This window comes from Sander vitreus, chromosome 9 (genome assembly GCF_031162955.1).
Source record: "Sander vitreus isolate 19-12246 chromosome 9, sanVit1, whole genome shotgun sequence".
NCBI classification, from domain to species: Eukaryota; Metazoa; Chordata; class Actinopteri; order Perciformes; family Percidae; genus Sander; species Sander vitreus.
The window spans coordinates 18,725,779-18,743,633 of NC_135863.1; the positions used below are offsets into that span (position 1 = coordinate 18,725,779).

At 43.0% G+C, this 17,855-nt stretch overlaps 1 protein-coding gene across 7 annotated transcripts in view; it reads right to left on the reverse strand.

Annotated features, from left to right (window-relative positions):
* The window catches only part of tle2a (TLE family member 2, transcriptional corepressor a), a 41,541-nt gene that overhangs the window by 5,472 nt on the left and 18,214 nt on the right, over positions 1-17,855 (reverse strand). For 2 of the 7 annotated variants that reach the window (XM_078259068.1, XM_078259066.1), the window contains exons 3-16: positions 14,254-14,317; positions 11,098-11,142; positions 8,840-8,902; positions 8,272-8,376; positions 7,519-7,732; positions 7,096-7,112; positions 6,121-6,216; positions 5,433-5,477; positions 4,204-4,365; positions 3,840-3,966; positions 2,724-2,920; positions 2,207-2,286; positions 1,281-1,530; positions 693-940 (exon numbers count right to left, since the gene is read on the reverse strand). In XM_078259068.1, coding sequence (XP_078115194.1) covers positions 693-940; positions 1,281-1,530; positions 2,207-2,286; positions 2,724-2,920; positions 3,840-3,966; positions 4,204-4,365; positions 5,433-5,477; positions 6,121-6,216; positions 7,096-7,112; positions 7,519-7,732; positions 8,272-8,376; positions 8,840-8,902; positions 11,098-11,142; positions 14,254-14,317 — 1,713 coding nt within the window. The remainder of the gene's footprint in view (positions 1-692; positions 941-1,280; positions 1,531-2,206; positions 2,287-2,723; positions 2,921-3,839; positions 3,967-4,203; positions 4,366-5,432; positions 5,478-6,120; positions 6,217-7,095; positions 7,113-7,518; positions 7,733-8,271; positions 8,377-8,839; positions 8,903-11,097; positions 11,143-14,253; positions 14,318-17,855) is intronic. The other 5 variants (XM_078259071.1, XM_078259073.1, XM_078259069.1 and 2 more) reach the window with 3 other exon arrangements.

Genomic DNA, 17,855 nt, shown 5'->3' on the forward strand with positions numbered 1-17,855 from the left:
AATGTCCTTCTAGCTGTGTACAACTACATTACAGTGCGTTATAATATAATCTATTTACTGAATGTCTGTATACTGCTTATAAACGATAAAAGACCTAAAGCTGTTTTACGGTTTACTTTTTAGGGACAAGTATATAGCATTGACCAGTGCCACATACCATAGCATTTATAGCCTAAGCTAAGTTGCAATGCCCGCCCCTTGATACTTAGATGTGTGTATTAGCTGGTAAAGCACTGAATTTGAAGGTGGGTATATCATCTGAACATTTGCAATACTACAAATTAAAAATAAAGTTGCATGCTATGGTGCTTTAAAGAAAGACAGTTACAAAAATGGACTTTAAGAAAGCTGCATCCGTTAAAAACACGCCCATGTTAAAAGTCCACCTTTGTACTGTAATTATCCCCAGTGCTTTGGTTGCCCATCTACAACGTTTGCTCTTCCATCACGCTCTACTTTATGATCGACAGTGTAGATTGTGAAAATTCAGAAATTACACTATTGTCTGTGCAGCCGTCTCTGCCTTCTCATTTCCCACTCCATTGCCTCTTTTCCTTTTCCATCACTCTCGCCTCTCTTTACTCCTCTCCTCCTTTCTTGTAACTTGACCATAGTCTGGCCATTTCCTTGTTTCCATGACATTTACTAAAACTAGTTAAAAACGATGCAGGCTCTTCCCTCTCTCCTCTTACCTGACCAGCGTCTGGTTGTGAAGGTCCCAGACGACAATGTTGCCGTCGCTGCAGCAGGAGAAGCAGACCTTGTTGTCAGGGGAGATGGCCAGAGCGTAGCAGGCAGGAGCAGACGACGTCAGCTCCGCTTTGATGCGAGGAGTGGGCGTGGCCAAATCCCAGATTGACAGCGTGCTGGCTTCCCCGCCGACGATCAAGGTGCGTCCGTCTGAGAGCAGCTTGCAGGAACGGATGTAGTTATCCCTGTTCTGATAGGACACAATAAAATGACAAATATAAACATTTATACACAATAATATATGTTCTAGTACTCTGTAATTGATGACAATGGGATACAAAGACACAAAGTTAAGTGTGCTGCTACAGCAGTACCACAGCAATAAATAAAAGGTGCTGGAGGAGGATTTGGCTTTAGGACAACAACACAAAGCTGATTCATCATCTAAAGTGTGTTTCTATGTGTGGAGAAACAGGAGCATTACCTTTGGTAGTAAAGCAACATTATTAGACACAAGATAGACAACAAACATTAAATACGAGTCTCCAAACATCCGTCTAAGTCTCTCCCCCTCCTCCCTGGTGTCTCACCAGACAGTCCAGCTGGGCCATGGGGCTCTTGCTTCCAGGCTGGCTGATGTCCCACACCTTGACGCAGCCCTTGCCTCCGGTGTAGACGTGGCGCGTCGAGGTGCTGATGGTGACGGCACACACCACCTCTCCGTGGTTCAGGGTGTGAATCTGACGGGCGTGGCGAGGGATTCCCGGGCCCAGCAGGGCGTCAGGGGGAAAGGGCACCGGCTGCATCTGGCCGTCTGCGCTCACGTGGAACGAGTAGGCGCTGCAGAGAAGAGACAGAGAAGGGATCTGTTGAATAACAGAGATTAAAGGCTGCAGCGAAAACACTTTCTGGTGGAACAAGTAGCAGGAGATGAGAGAGGGCAAACATTTTATTATTTAGTCTTTGTTTCTGAAAGAGGACTTGGTTGAACTATTCAACGAACAAGAATAACAAGTATGTAACTTTGATAAGCACCATTTAAGACTGCTAAACAATCACAGAACCTTTTTGTGTAGACACCTTTTCCCTCAACCAAGCTCATCTACTTTAACATGTGATTTCTGCATTTCCAAGAAGTACTTTTAACAAGACTAACACTAAGTGACTAAAACTTGGCATTTAAAAATGTCTGGTTAACTGAAAAATACTGTATTTAACTTCTTGAGTCTATTGAAGCTGCTCTGCAAATATCACTGACGTCACGTCGTCTACATTGGCCATTTTTCTGCAGAAGCAAGAAAGATATTCAAGACATTGATAACAAGCTTAAGTGCTTTAAGGGTGAATGCTTACTTAAAAGCACAGTTTATTTAAATAGTTTCCTCCTGACTTTTCCCTTCCACATTGTTTGTCTTCTCTCCTGGTGTTGTAATTGAAATTTCAGCAGAATCTGAGTGTAGTTAATAGTGAACAGGTGAAGATTTGAGTGATAGCAGGCAAGAAAGAGGAAACTCACGGTTTTCCGGAGGCGGCTGACTGCAGGCTGGCAGGCAGCCCAGGGACCCTCATATGCGGGTGTGGAGACTCATAGCCCACCTGGAGAAGAAAGAGATATGTGAGGAAAAAAAAAAAAACACAACAAACGACACCCATGTTAAAGGAAGAGAGAAAAGGAGAGAAGAGCATTCACTCATAAAAAAGGTAATACAGAGACTCAGATGAAAGATCAGAATAAAATGATCATATAAAAGCAAAGACACTTTTCAAGAGCCTCAGTCATAGATTAGATATGATAAATTACAATGCAGCTGCTCTCCCTCTAAAACACTCTTTTCTTTTCTTTATATATATATATATATATATATATATATATATATATATATATATATATATATATATATATATATATATATATATATATATATATATATATATATCCCTCTTTTTGCCCTCTGTGATAGGTTTATATGCTGAGGTATTACATATGACAGTGACACTGGAAAGACAAATTATCTGCAGAGTGTCTAGCTCACCACAGGGGACCGTCCATAGCCTGCGGCAGCTGCCGCCGCTGCTGCTGCAGCAGCTCCGTTCATCTGGGGGGAGACTAAGTGAAGGCCGGCGCCGTAACCCGCTGCCCCGACCAGGTCCCCGTTCACCCCTGGAGGCAGGCCGAAAGCCCCTGGAGGGTATGCTCCCTGCACCGCCAGGGGGTTTCTCAGACCAAGAGCTGGAGGAGGGAGAAGGGAGGAAAAGACAACAGAGCGTCAATCTATTTTGAATTAAGTGAAAAGATTATTGATTGAGGCAACGAAATGTCAGTCATTCTGAGACTTTTATCTTACATTTGAGCAAAGAACAGAATCAGTTCCACATTTAATAAGGTGACTGCCTCTGCAGGGCCTCTCAGTGTATGAGACAGTTGTGACTGACAGGCTGTGAACATGCTGCCGCCTGCCATACAAAAGGTAGGAAAACGTCCTTTAACTGCAGCACTAGACCACTACTGCCCCCTGCTGGCCACAATGCCTTCCTGCAGCGAGACGGTGTGTGTATATGTGTGCTCACATCCTGTGCTCACACAGCGTGTACGTATGTATGCATAATGGAGTGTGTGTGCGGGTGGAGCTAACAGGTGATGTGAGGGGGGGAAAAAGAGAGAAAGAGATACAGTGGAATTGATGGAGGCTCATTATAAAGCAGCTCACAGTCACAGTCCATCACCTCTCCTAATCTTTCCATTTAAAAAGTGAGGGGCGCTGAATATTTTTGCCCACAGCTGCTTATTAAGTCCAGATGGTTGTGGGTGGTGGGGAGCTGGCTGACACCCATACCAACTACTGCGGCCGATGTTGACAGAATCACTACACGTAACAAAGCGAGTACAGGCTAAAAACTCATCTCTGCAGAGGCAGATTCATATTTTTAATTGATACTTTGTGCAGTGAAAGTTTGTGTCCCTGAGAGGAGGGATGGAGACATTTCTTGTGTTTTTCTCCTGAGATTTCCCAGTGATGTAGGCTAGCTTTACAGTTTCACTTCACACCAGCAACTTCAGCCTTTCTGAAGTCCAATGCTACCCTTGAACAATTAAGTACAGAAGATATGTTCTTTGGGGAATAAAAAGAAAGCTCATGGGATGTTCTCACCGAGGGGGTCGACACCAGGCTTGCCAGGGACAGGTCTGAACTGCGGAGGTCCGCTGGGTCCCGGGGTGTTGGACTCTTGAGACATGGGAGTCCCTGGCTTCATACCTGGAGTACTGGACTTCTCCCTCTGGGATAGCAAAGAATAAAAAGAAAAGTGTTAGAAAATAAAGACGGAAAAGACAATTAAATTTAGAATGAAAAGTGAGCAGAATACAGTGTGTGCTGACAGCACAGTGTCCTACACTGAATTATACCATGTGTGTTCTACATGGATATCTGCATTCATGTGACAATAATGCCATAAAAAGCATTCAAATGTTTGGCTTTGTTTAGTCCATTTAGACATATAGATGTTTAGGTCTACCTGTGGGGGCTCTTTGCCACGAGACGGGGAGGCAGCGCTGCTGGAGGAGGCCAGGGAGGCGGGGCTGGCCTGCGGGGGGCCGTCCTTACGGGACAGGGGCATCTTGTCCAGGCCGTTCTCCCTGGATGAGTAAGACTGCACACTGCGAGGGGACGACGGGTCCTGAATTCAAAACATATAAAACGTCATTACACTAGTAATGGTAATTTATTTATTCATTCATTCTAGTGTTTTAGTGCTGAAGGCCTCAGAGAGATCACATGGAAATCTATCTATCTTAATTCCCTCATGTATTAATTCTTTGCTTGTTTAACCATGACAAAAATCAACAAAAATGTTTTGGCTTGTTTTAGCAGTCTGAGTAAATCAAATTAACTCGGTATTTTCCAAAGTATGACATTCCTGTTTAATGTTACAATCGGTCTGCGAAAACAAAATAACCGTTTCGTACTAAAAACAATAACTTAGGAATATACCCTCTTGATTTGTCTGCTGAAGCCTCACATTAGCTTTATGTATACCTTTGCACAGAACAATGACTATGGATTTTGTCCCCCATCATTTACATTGGAAACAGTCATGGCCTTTATGAACATGAGGAATGATTACAGCAAGCAAAATCTGTTTCACTGTTCATATGGGCAACTGACTGTTGTTTTAAAAACAGACTTGAAAAATCTTTCCTTTAACTGCTTGTGCCAACTATTGTTAATCAATCAACATAAAATAAATCACTTCCTGGCACCAGAGGAGTTTTCCGAACAAGACCAACACTGCAATGCTTTCAGGAACTGGGGATGGTCTCAGTTACTGTCATCTCATGCACAATGGACACTTATGTATTCATTCGGAAGTCAAAGATAATGAAAAACATTCATTGGAGGTTTTTTTTTTTTACTTTTGTTACCATACATGAAAAACAAACATTATTTTCCAACATCTTACAAGCTCGCTATCCACTTTGCACTAATTCATAAAAACTATTAAAACCTCAACAGTCATACCTACAGAATTGTATGTATGACTGAGCATGAATTGCAGTCAAGTGCGTGAATGCATATGTACTTTATGGTTGTGTATGTTGTGAAATAAGGGCAGACAGAGGTGTGGGGCTATTTTCATTTTTATTCAAATGAATAATATGATGGTCCTGCTGGGTGTGTTTACATGATGTATGCAGATGAAAGCGGTGAATTGAGGCCAATAGAGGCTGGCGGCCGCATACTAACCTCATCCACCACCAAATTATCATCACTCTTATCCGCATCGCTGCCCTGTGAGAGAAGAGAGAGGAAGTGAGATTAGATATTCCTGCTCTACTGTCTGATGTATGTAGATTTCATGTAGAAATATACAACACACAAAGTCATATGCAAACAGAGGTTGTGTGTGTGGAATCAAGCACATTTGGAAAGGTTTTATGAAACATTTTTTGTCTCAAGAGCTATAATTTGTTACACTGCAAATGAAATATCTTATCTTTAACATTTTACTGACTGAGATGGTTGGAAGTAGATGCAATGGACAGCGCAAAGGGTAATTAATTCATTTTCTATGCTTAACTTGGAGAGGTGAAATCCTCTGAGCCAATTCTGTTTTTTATTATTGCAGGTCTTCTTGAACAAAACGATAATGCTAAACTTGATAATAAAAAAACTACCCGAGATTCATTTATCTCACAATAAAAATAATCCCTTACAGAGCTTTATGTATCTGGATTTTCCACAATAACACAAATAATACAGTGATGACAGCAGGCAGGGAGTGTGAATATTTCAATTACGGTCTAAAAGGAGAGCAGGTCTCCAAAGTCCACAGTTCAGACACCACTGGTTTTATCTGGTGAGGACAGGCAGAGTTGGGCGAAACTTTCCTTCAGTTACTTAAACATTTAACAGTGTTATGAAAGTGCCTCACATAGTCGGTCATGAACTCCTTCTCATCAGCTTTCCTCTTCTTGCCGTTGCTGAGGTAGTCTGCTGGGCGACCCTTATCCCCGTTGGACAGAGAGCTCTGCAGAGCGAGACAGAGAGGGGTGGGGAGGGGAGAGGGTGAGAAAAGAAAGAGCAAGACAGTAAGGCAAAGATCAAAGGTGTGCAGGGGGGTACAAGGGGAGGGGAGAAGAAGGAATTAAGGAATGAAAAAAAGGAGTGAGGGCAGAGAGGGAGGAAGAGGGTGATAATGAGGTGAGAGGGACTGCATAAATCATGTCAGGCTCATAAGCTGCAGAGATGAATGTGAAAGAATATCAGCCCGCATCGATCGGCCGGCTCACTGTAGGAGTGAGAGGACGAAAGAGAATGCTTCAAGTTTTCTTTAAGGCAGCAGAAAAGACTGTCGAGCAGTCTGAGTGTGTTTTGGCACTGATGCAGTTTTTTAAAGCAGTATTGTCACAATTTTAGAGTGGTATTGATATAATGTTGAGATCTAAATTGTTGCCATACAGGGTTCAGCATCAGTTTACTGCAATCCAAGTGTATGAAAGCTAAATTTAAGCCAACAAGATGTTGAAAATAAATCAAAGCTGCCAAAACATGAGTGCTTTCCAACTGACCACAGCGAACAACACTTCTAAGAGTATAAATGGGCACAGAACACAAAGTTGAATCCTAAAAATGTCAGTTTTATTAAGTGCATGCAGTGGGGATCTTTTTTTGACTGTGTGTCAAGTGCAATATGAATGAACCATAAAATAAAGCTTGACAAGAAATATGTACATATTTTCAACTTATATTCTGGAATTCTCTATAGTTTTACAGCCTTAGAAATAAAAGAAAAACTTGGGTGGATACCCATGTACAACACTGAATTTGCCTACACTATCAGAAACTGCTGAACTACAACTGTGTGAGTGTACTTGATATAAGTGATTGTGTAGTAATTTGTACTCACTGGTCCTGCTTCACGGTCTGTTCAATCCAGGCAGAAGCACCAAAAAACATCCAGGAACCAGGTCACAGGATAGCAAATGCAGATAAGGGGACGGACACACACACACACACACACACACACACACACCATTAGCCGCCATCGCTTTACATCCCTCTACAGCTGATGATTCAGAGAGGAAATATCCCTGAGGAGTGTTATTATCAGCAACACTCCTGTGCTCTGCCAAAAATCCAAAGCAAAGCCAATCATCAGGATCCATCAAGCCAAGCTTCGGTGTTTACTCTACCCCCACCTAAGAGAGACGTTTTCATCTCTAACTCTTGTCCCAGCCCTAAACTCATCTAGGAGTTTTACACTTTTTGCTTTGGGGAAAACAAACAAAGAAAATAAGTAAACAGGCATCAATTTAAAGTGTTCCTGTACCTCTGTGGTGCTCTGCAGCGGCAGCAGCAGCTGCTGCTGCCTCTAGGTGAGCTCTCTCATCCTTGGCAGCTAGCTGAGCCCCCAGAGCCCCGGACAGGGCCAGCAGGCCGGACCCTCCGCCGAGCGCCAGGCCGGGGTGAGGCAGTCCTGACGGGTGAGGGCCCATTTGCAAACCCTGGGCATGCTGAGAGAGGTGCTGAGCCTGAAGCTGCTGCTGCAGGGAGGGAGAATAGAGGTAGTAACAGAAAGAGAGAGGAGACAGAAGAAAGATAGATATGGGTGACTTACAGGTAATGAAAGAAGTGATTTAACAGGAAGTGATCAAGAAGAGGAAGTAAAGCGAGGGAACTAAGTGCTGCGATGTGTACGAGGTGAGAGATGCTAGTGGCTCTTTAGGAGGCTCTGCAAATCAGCGTGATGGGAAATAAAATGACAACTAATAACTTCAACTGAAATATTATTTAAAGCCTGTTTTAATTCTCTATGCATCACATTTGCATTTAAAATATTTGGAAAATCATATGGGACATTTGATAGGACCCGTCATTTAATTGTTGATGTTGTTCAGGTAGCTGGTAAGGCCACTTGAATGAAAAAAATTAAAAATAAATCTTAAAACCAATTTTTGGTATTTCAAAATAGTCATCCATCTTTATGAAATAAATCTGTATATTTTAGAGTGGGCAAATGGATGTTTGCCTCAATAAAAGGAAAAGAAGGAAACTTAAATAAATGGGAGGATAAGGTACACACGCTATGAGGCAGAGGGGGGAGCCCACGTACCCCTATCGAAGCATTTAGCTCCCCCATGGTCACCTGTTTGGCGCGCTCCATGGCCTGGACCACCTGTTGTTGGTGCTGTGGGAAAAAACAAGATGTCAGTGAGGGCAGGTGGATTCAGAATTAAATACTCCTACTCAAAATTAAAAAAATAAAAAAATAAAAAAGAAATCCGTAAACTGAATCAATATTAATGAGGGGTAACATTTCTTAATTAGTGTAAAAAGTACTCAGAGTCTCACAAACAGCATATTTGAAATACACATTTCTTTTCATCATGTGAACGCATGCAACCATTTGGCGATCGAGGAATGCGCTTTGAAGTTCTGTCCATCTGCAGCTCTGTGTGTGTGTGTGTGTGTGTGTGTGTGTGTGTGTGTGTGTGTGTGTGAGTGAGTGAGTGAGTGAGAGAGAGAGAGAGAGTGTGTGAGAGAGAGATATATATTACTCATTGTGTGTATGCATGTGCACGCCTTCTGTATGGGCTACTGTCAGACTGGAGAGAGAGATGGCTGAATGCAGTACAGTGTGTGTGCCCCACCTCCTGTGACAGGAATGGGATGAGCTGAGCACAGATCACGTTCAACCGCTTGGCAATCTCCGTCTGAAAGGAGAAAAAAAAATAAGATACTGTTGCTTTGATGAATAAACACACGCTCAAACATTCACAAAGCCAAGATTAAACTTGAACAAAAAGAAAAACACACACTCATAAAGGGTACACACACACACACACACACACACACACACACGTGTGGCCTGCTTCTCCCAGGGCCAGTGTGGTAAATATTTCAGCTGCTTACATTTGGTCCATGCAAATGGAAACTGCCAGGGAGTTTGGCTAAAATATTCATGGACAGCATCTGCTGCGGCCTCAGCCAGCCCACACTGTGTGTGTGTGTGTGTGTGTGTGTGTGTGTGTGTGTGTGAGTGTGAGTGTGCAGGAGAAAAGATGCAAGATTCACCATGTTTTCTCAGTGTGTGTGTATGTGCGCATGTGTTTCTCATGTGTCCTTGCATGTCTGTGTGTGTGTCTGCATTTTGCATGCTTGAGTGTGTGTGTGTGTGTGTGTGTGTGTGTGTTTCCTGCTGGGGGTCAGCGATTCTTGCTGTGGGTGTGTGTCTGTCTCGATCTGCTCTACTACACAGCCAACAGAAAGCCCTTCCTCCCTCCCTCCTCATCTCTCTTTCCATCCCTCTCTCCTCCTTTCCATCTTTCTTTTTATCACACTCCATTTATCCATCCTTCCATTTCTCCTTTCCCAGTATTAGTGCAGTAATCACTGTTACAGCGCTGTCATGCAATGACCAACACACACACACACACACACACACACACACACACACACATTTAGCGGCAGGCCCAACAAGGCTGTTAGGGACAGTAATGATATGCATGCAGAGATCATGACAACATCATTATGGCCACGGGCTGTTTTTCTTGTTGACAGCTAGACTCTGCTGTATGTGTGTGTACTAGCATGTGCGAGAATGTGTGCACACACACACACTCACACGCACGCACACACACATACACACACACAAGTGATTTATTGATGCCGGACTGAACTTCCACCCCCTCTTTTTCTCCCTCTCTCATGCTCTCTCTCTCATTCCTCTTGCTTGCCCACATCTCTCCCTCCCTCCACTCTCCATTTTTCAGCCAGGCAGCATACTCGCCCCCTCCTCCCCTCCCCCATTCCCTCCATCCTCTGAATCCATCACCCCCCACCCCAAGGGAGACACAATGATTTCTTGTTAGAGAACTCCAACTACTAAATGACATCTTGAGTCATCATGAGAGAGAGAGAGAGAGAGAGAGAGAGAGAGAGAGAGAGAGAGAGAGAGAGAGAACATGAGCAAACGAGAGAAAGAGGAGAAAAAGGGGAGGACAAAATAGGAGAGGGGAAATGAAAAGAAGAGGCGGAGGGAGGAGAGGAGGTAGAGGAGGAGGAAAAGGGCAGATTGGGTTGAGGAAATGACAGCCAATGAACGAAGGATGTGGGAGGGAGGAGAAATAGACAGAAAGAAGAAACAGAAGGAAGGCGGGGGAGGATTGGGGGGGTGGGGTGGGGTGAGGGGATGGAGATGCAGCACGACAAAAGCGAAGCGATTGAGATGGTGAAATGAATGGAGAGCGAGAGAAAGAAAGAGTAGACGGCAGGAAGGCAGTGACCTGATTTAAAGTGAAATTCAGCATGGACTGTATGTCTGTGAGGAGGTGGAGGGACGGTGTGCAAAGAAAAGAAAAAAGAGAGAAAGAGAAATCAATGGGAAGGAAGGGAGACAGGGATGGTGAAGAAATGGAGATTAAGAGAGAGGAGCATTTAAAAAGACAAAGTAAGAAAGCAATTGAAGGGAATGGAGAAAAGAGGGATAGAAGACGAAGAAGCAGGGCAGGAGTGGGGAGATAGGGATGGATGGATGGATGGATGGGGCACAGAGGTAGTAACAGACAGGGATTAATGACGGGTGAGAGGCTCGGCTGTTCTGGAGGCTCGGGGAAGGGCAGAGTATTCTCATCTGTCTGTGGTAGAGAAATGAATTCTGTTTGTGGATCCTATTAACGTCTCCACAGCATAACGGCGCTATATAGGTCCATCAGAGAGGACTGACATTACAGTGGTAGAGAGACAGCGAGAAAAACACAGAAAGAGAGAGAAAGACACACAGACTTTCCTGAAAAATATTAGTTACTTTGAGTAGAGCTGATTGGGGGCAAAAGAAAAGGCAGGAGAGATAAGAGAGAGGGGACAAGACACACAGAGGGAGAATGAGAGAGACCCTGAGCCCACTCACCTGTTTGTGCATTTCAATGTTAAGGCCGTAGGACATCTCGTAATACTGAAACACAGGAGAACATCAGTTAATATACATGATTGTACATAAAGAATATGTTGAGTTGACTGACATGCACATGTCATGTGTGGAGTACATTAAGGAGTTTTTTATTATTATAATATAATGAATATTTCCCATGTGGATATAGGAATATGGATATCATTTTGAAACACTGAATGACGAATGCAGACTTTTTTGGAATAAAAACAAAGCACAGCAATGAATTATTCATCCAAACGCAATACATACTGTACATAAAACACAAATTATGACAAATGCGGTCTCAAATAGAAATCTTAAAGTTAAATCACTACACCAGCTGACGACTCCAAAAAGCGACATGTTACATTTACCGCACATCATTTTTCATCTGTTATATACTGTTATACCTGAATTATTTGTATCCCAGCAGCTAAAACAGATGCAAGATGGAATGCAAAAGTCATACAAATGATAACAAATATATTCTATATTTTTCTTATTAGAAAATATTTCCACAAAAAGCTTCAAACCAACAATGAATTAATCCTACAGTCGATCGCACATACACATACATGTTGGTGAAAATACTGGTTTAACAAAGATTAAAAAGATATTAATCAGTAGCTGAAAATAATTCCCAACAAATACACTATTTACTCATGTTTGATTAAAGTTTTCTAAAAACTGCTGTGCCCTGCTGCTTTAGGAAATGACTGAGCTTTTTAGAAATGAACTATATATTTGTGACCAGTTACAAAAAAAACTAACGTCCGCAGAGTACTATTAGGGAAGGGAAGTCAGAAAGTATTTTTAAGACTAAAATACTGTTGGTTTTGATCTTTTTTATGGGATTTGTTAAAAGAATAAAAATCAATTGAAAAATGCCAGCCTTTTCTCCTTAAGACATAAAAATAAACCTTATTAAAAAAAAAACTAAAAAAAAACACAACAATAAAAGAAATATTCTTTGGAGATAAAAACCGATGACGAGTTAACCTGCTCAAAACATCCAAGTTCTGCCTTAACTTCTGTGTGATGTTATATTTACATAAATTGCCAATTGAGTGGTTGTTTTTACACAAATAAATTCAACAGTGGGAGCCCAGAACCACTCAAAATATTTTCTTGCTCCTAGCTTCAGATGATGCCAGCCCTCGCATGTGCACTTTGAAGTGCACATATGTCCCTAAAAGCACATTGCCACCAATTTCACCTCAAATCTGTTGAAAGTCAATGGCACTCAAATGACCCTGAGGCACAGTTTGGAATCCAGAAACCCGAAGCAAGGCATGGAAATTGTCGCCAGGCAGAAGAAGGTGACAGACTATTGCAATAATCATGTCTAATGTGAGCTTTGACCCTGGCTTTTACCCAGAAGTACAAGGAGCTGTAAGGAACACAGGAGAGACAGGTGAGGGTCTCTCTCTTTCTTCCACTCTTTCTCTCTCTACCTTCAAAGATGGACGAAAAAGGAGAGCATTTTAAAGTCAGATGCCTCGAAAAGTGACAGGCTGACATTTGCTTTTCAGTGTGGCTGGTTGTGGAGAGAGGAGATTGGCAGCTAGGCAGCCAGAACAGGCTGGCAGGATGGGAGAGGAGATGGCAGGGGTCCTCTCTCTCCAGACATCTTTCCTGGCAGTTATCACATGCATGTGTGTCGCAGGTGTGTGTGTTTGTAGCATAAGCCTGCAACTGTGTAGGCGTGTGTATCTATGTGCTTTGTGTGCATGTTTCCCTGCGAGTGCGTGTGTGCGTGCGTGCACTCTTCTTTCTGTGTGCCACCATAAAAGACGCCTTTCCTGGCAGCTGGCGGCTCTGCTTGGCAGTCGGTGTGCCAAGTTCCGCCTGTTGCTTAGCAACATCCAAACCTAAATCATCAGCCAGAAAAGGAGCCCTGGCCTGTGCTTGATGCCAGCTACCCCCCTTACCCCTCACTAAAACTTCAATCCCCCCCACAAGTCTCCACTTTGTGCCAAGATTGCCAAATAGCTCTTCTTTGGCGCAGCGGGTTTTGGGCAGCCTACACTCAGTCAGCTGAGGTTGTGTGTGGCTCTGATCACAGGTAAGAAAGACAGAGTTTGAGCCTTTCCTTTATCCAGAATTCAAACCATGGTCACATGCCAAGTTCTATAACTTCCTCTGCCCATGATCAAACTTTAGAGGAATATCTACAATGAGTGGGGAAATTAAGCAGCAGTGTCAGAGAAGCAGTGTGGGAGACAATGACTGACAACAAGTGACACAGCAGTAAAACAACCAAGTCGGCATAGCTCAGTGGGTAGAGTATAGGGCAGGGCTGCAACGACAATTACAATCAATTACTCAATTATTCTCTTCATTAACCGATTAATCATTTGATCTTTAGAACGTCATAAAATAATGAAAAATACCAAACACAATGTCCCAGAGAGACACTCAAATTTCCAAAGCTCAAAAGGTTATTAACTTTAATAAACAGGCTTATTCACTTTCAAGGATCTGAAACAAGTACACTTTGGGACTTCTAATAGGGATCAACAACTCCACAGGTTACCTTTAACCTGTGGATCCCCAAGACTCCGGAACAGTCTTCGTGTTCACAGATTTCTTTTAAATTACTACTGAAAACTCATTTTTATAGTTCTTGTATTATTTTGTAATTATTTATTTATATATATATTCTCTCTCTCTCTCTCTCTCTCTCTCTCTCTCTGAAGCGTATAAATCAGTCCAGGCATTGGATGCCAGCTTTGCACTTAGGAGTTGATAGTTTGACTGTATATAAAGATGGTTGTTAAAAAGAGTAAGAGGCTCTATACACAGCTGTAGACAGATGTGGACACACAGCAGTATACAAAAAGAAACACTTGCAAGCACAAGAGTGCACGCCCATGTAAGTGCTGTTTATTCTGCAGTCCTAAAATGTGTGTGTGTGTGTGTGTGTGTGTGTGTGTGTGTGTGTGTGTGTGTGTGTGTGTGTGTGTGTGTGTGTGTGTGTGTGTGGTCTTGCATGTGGGTTTTGGTGGGTGTTGTTTGGCAGCTGTTAGTAGATGAAAGGGAATCAGCGGACTTGGCACTGCACTTGTTGTGGAGAGACATGGCCTCTCTCTGTGTGTGTGTGTGTGTGTGTGTGTGTGTGTGTGTGTGTCTCACCATAACGTAGTGCCTCTGGATCTCTGTCTTCTCTGTAGCCAGTTTCTCACATTCCAGTTTCAAACTGCAACAAGAGAGAAAAGTAACAATAAATATGGTGAGTTTTGATTTGTATGATATCCCAAGTAAAAATACACAATGCAATTAGCAACATGACAACAAATTACTCCCTACTACTTCATTTTCTCCGTCACCTCTCTCTCTCTTCTCTCTCACACTCAGTGGGGGAGGAGGGAGCAGGGTGACTGGGGTGCTGACAGCCCATTATCACCTCAGAGCAGAAATAGACAAAGTCACGCTTGGAGCCTGAAACCCAGCCAAGACTGCAGGCAGGCACATTCAAGGTCTCGGTCTCTCTCTCTCTCGGTCTCTCTCTCTCTCTCTCTCTGGACAATCCTCAATATATCCATGTGCCCTCCACTCATCCTCATTTTGTTGCTTCCCCAATTACCAGCCAGTCCACTCGTCTCTCCGTCTGTCTAACCGCTCCCCCTTCATTCACCTTCGACAGAACACACTGCCACGTTTCACTGAAGTCAAAGCTTCTGATTTAAATGGGCCAAAAGTGCCAGTTCTGTCTGGATGTGTAATAAATCTGCCTTTTTCTGTTTTAACAATCAACTCTCTTCTTCTGTTCAGGACATGACCTGTGTCTGTTGCTCAGTTTGTGAGCATGTCAGGCTACTACAGCGAGGTCTGGAAGCTTTAACACACACACACACACACACACACACACACACACACACACCTCTGAAGTGATAGCAGCCAAACACCTCTCCCATGTGTCCCATATTTCTGTCTGTCCTCGGTGTATGCCTGTCTCTCCTTGCACCCAAACCAGTCCCTGATGTCCTCTAAAACGGGATAATGCCAATGTCCCCCCCCCACACACACACACTTCAAAATGTGTTATCAGGTCCAAGCACACAAACAATTCCCTTGTTACCACTGAAACTCTCTCCATCTCTCTCTCACCCCATCTCCTCCAACTCCACCTCCCTCCTCAGAGAGAAAGTATATTTTGGGCCTTCGGCAGTTTATGCCGACTTGTTTGCAGGCAGCAGATAGATTGATGGCGGGGGTTGTGGTGTGGTGAGGTGGGACGTTGGAGGTGGGTGGAGAGAGTGGGGGTGGGGGGGGTCGTTTGGCGGAGGAAAATTAGAATATGATTAATACCGCAACATTACCCCCAGCCGCAACAGGTAATAACAGCCTCATCCGCTCCCCTTCTCCAGCGCGGCGTGCACACACACATAATTGACTCATTTATCATTGCCAGTCAGTTGAGGAGAAGAGGGACGAGGGAGGAGAGAGAGAGAGAAGCATGGCGAGAAGTGGGAGAGGGCGGTGGAGGTAGTGGGCGAGAAGGGTAGTGAGGATTAACCTCCCCCCCCCAACACTATAGATTTTATTACAGTGGAATTGCCTCTCACTAATGCGACTGTGTGCATGCCTGCAAGTGTGTTCATCACGACAAACTTGGGATGAGCTTGGAGAAGCCACACACACACACACACACACACACACACACACACAATTGTTGTGAAATTCCTGTTACCAATGTGTTGCTGTAATTAGGACTGTAACTTAAGATGGTTTTCATTAGCAATTAATCAGTTGATTATTGCTTGATTTATCAAACAAAAGTAAAACAATTCTAGAGGCCATGGTGATGTCTCTTTTTCTGTCTGACCAACAATCCAAAAGCTCAATGGTGTTTAAAGCCCCCAACGTCTCCTTCCAGGCAGCGCTGCGACCGTTGACTTCAAGGCACCTAACCCTAACCATTGCCTAATCCTAGTGCCTTCCAGGCAGCACTGCCTGGAAGGAGACGTTGGGGGCTTAAAACACTGATAAACAATTACAAAAAAACCAAGGATTCAGTTTATTTAAGGCAGAGAAAAACCATTAAATCCTCACATTTTAAGAAGCTGAAACCGGAGAATGTTGTTTGTTAAACAATTTCAACAATTAATTGTCCCCTGCCAATCTGGCTAGGAACCTTTGTTACATGTCGTTAGGGCTGAGCGATATGGTGAAAATCAAATATCACAATATTTTTAACCAAATACCTCGATAGATACCGCAACGATATTGTAGTGTTGACTATTGGTGCTTTCACAAAATATTTACACAATGAGATTTTTTTTTATAAATAATCATCAGTAATGTGGATATAATGATTAAGTGGGAAAAGGCAAATAATAGAACAGTTACAACAGTCTGGTAAGTTCAGAAAATGACTTAACTTTACTGTAATGCAGCCTTTAAAACCAGGTAAAGACAACACTTCAACACAATCTAAGGCGATATCTAGTCTCATCACGATATCAATACAATATTGATATATTGCCCAGCTCTGCATGCCGTTCCCCCTTTCTCTCTCTGTCCTCATTCCTCTTTACTCTCAACCACTTAACAAGCCATAAAATGCCCAAAACAATATTTTCTGTAGATCACCGATCAATTTATCAACTAATCATTTCAGCTCCACAAATGATGTTTAATGACAACTGATGGTTCATGAATGCATGCTTTCTTACACTACAGAATTCACAGCAGGTCAGGACATTTGTGTAGTTTAAGGTGCTTGGAAATGACTGTTTGTGGTCTGAATGCAACATTAGAAAACCTCATCAGATTTTGTTTAGCAAATGAGCAGCAGTCAGCCATGCTATTAAATACAACTAAAGAAAGTCAGGGAAAAAAAAAAACATTTCTCTATACCCATAAAATCTGTAAAAAAAAAAAAAAAAAAATAAAAATTGGCAAGGCGCTCCAGAAAATGCACAATAGCACTACAAGGTTGCAAATACACAAACACACAGTGTGCAGTCAGACAGTTCTTGTGCTTACAGGAAAGACCCCAAGGTTGGGTTGTACTCAGAAAGAAATAACCATTCCTCACAAAATGGACTTCAAGGAATGAAATTACTGTGTGTGTGTGTGTGTGTGTGTGTGTGTGTGTGTGTGTCATTATGTGACTGTAGGAGCATAAAAGAGGGGAAGAAAATGAGGGAGAGAGGATAGGAGAGCGGTGAGCAGGAAGTGGGTATTTCATGTCGAAATGATTGCCTGTAATAATTAGTCTTTGGCTCAGCACCATTTACTGAGAGAGAGGGAGGGAGAGAACAGCAACACAGAAAAAACAAGACGGTGAGTGAGAGAGAGAAAGAACCAGCAAGAAAACTGTGAGAGACTGTGTGTGTGTGTGTGTGTGTGTGTGTGTGTGTGTGTGTGTGTGTGTGTGCCTAGGTGGGTTTGGTTCGTCCAATCTTTCACTGGCTGTGACAGGAGATAAGATGATCAGCCGAATGCGCTACAAATCTGCAGCCTGCCAGCCTTCAGACAGCTCTGTCAGTGCTGCAGTGCTAACTGAACACACGTACACACACATATGCACACTGAAACACACCAACATACCACTTGGAGCATGGAAGCATTTAGGTGTGTGTTTGTGTGCTTGTACACACTAAACCAACATACTTTAGAGCATATACTGCAGGCATGTGGGCACACAGAAACAAAACACACACTTGAGCACACACAATATGTACACCCACCCACACATACACACAAACCTGCTGAACAAACACAGACAT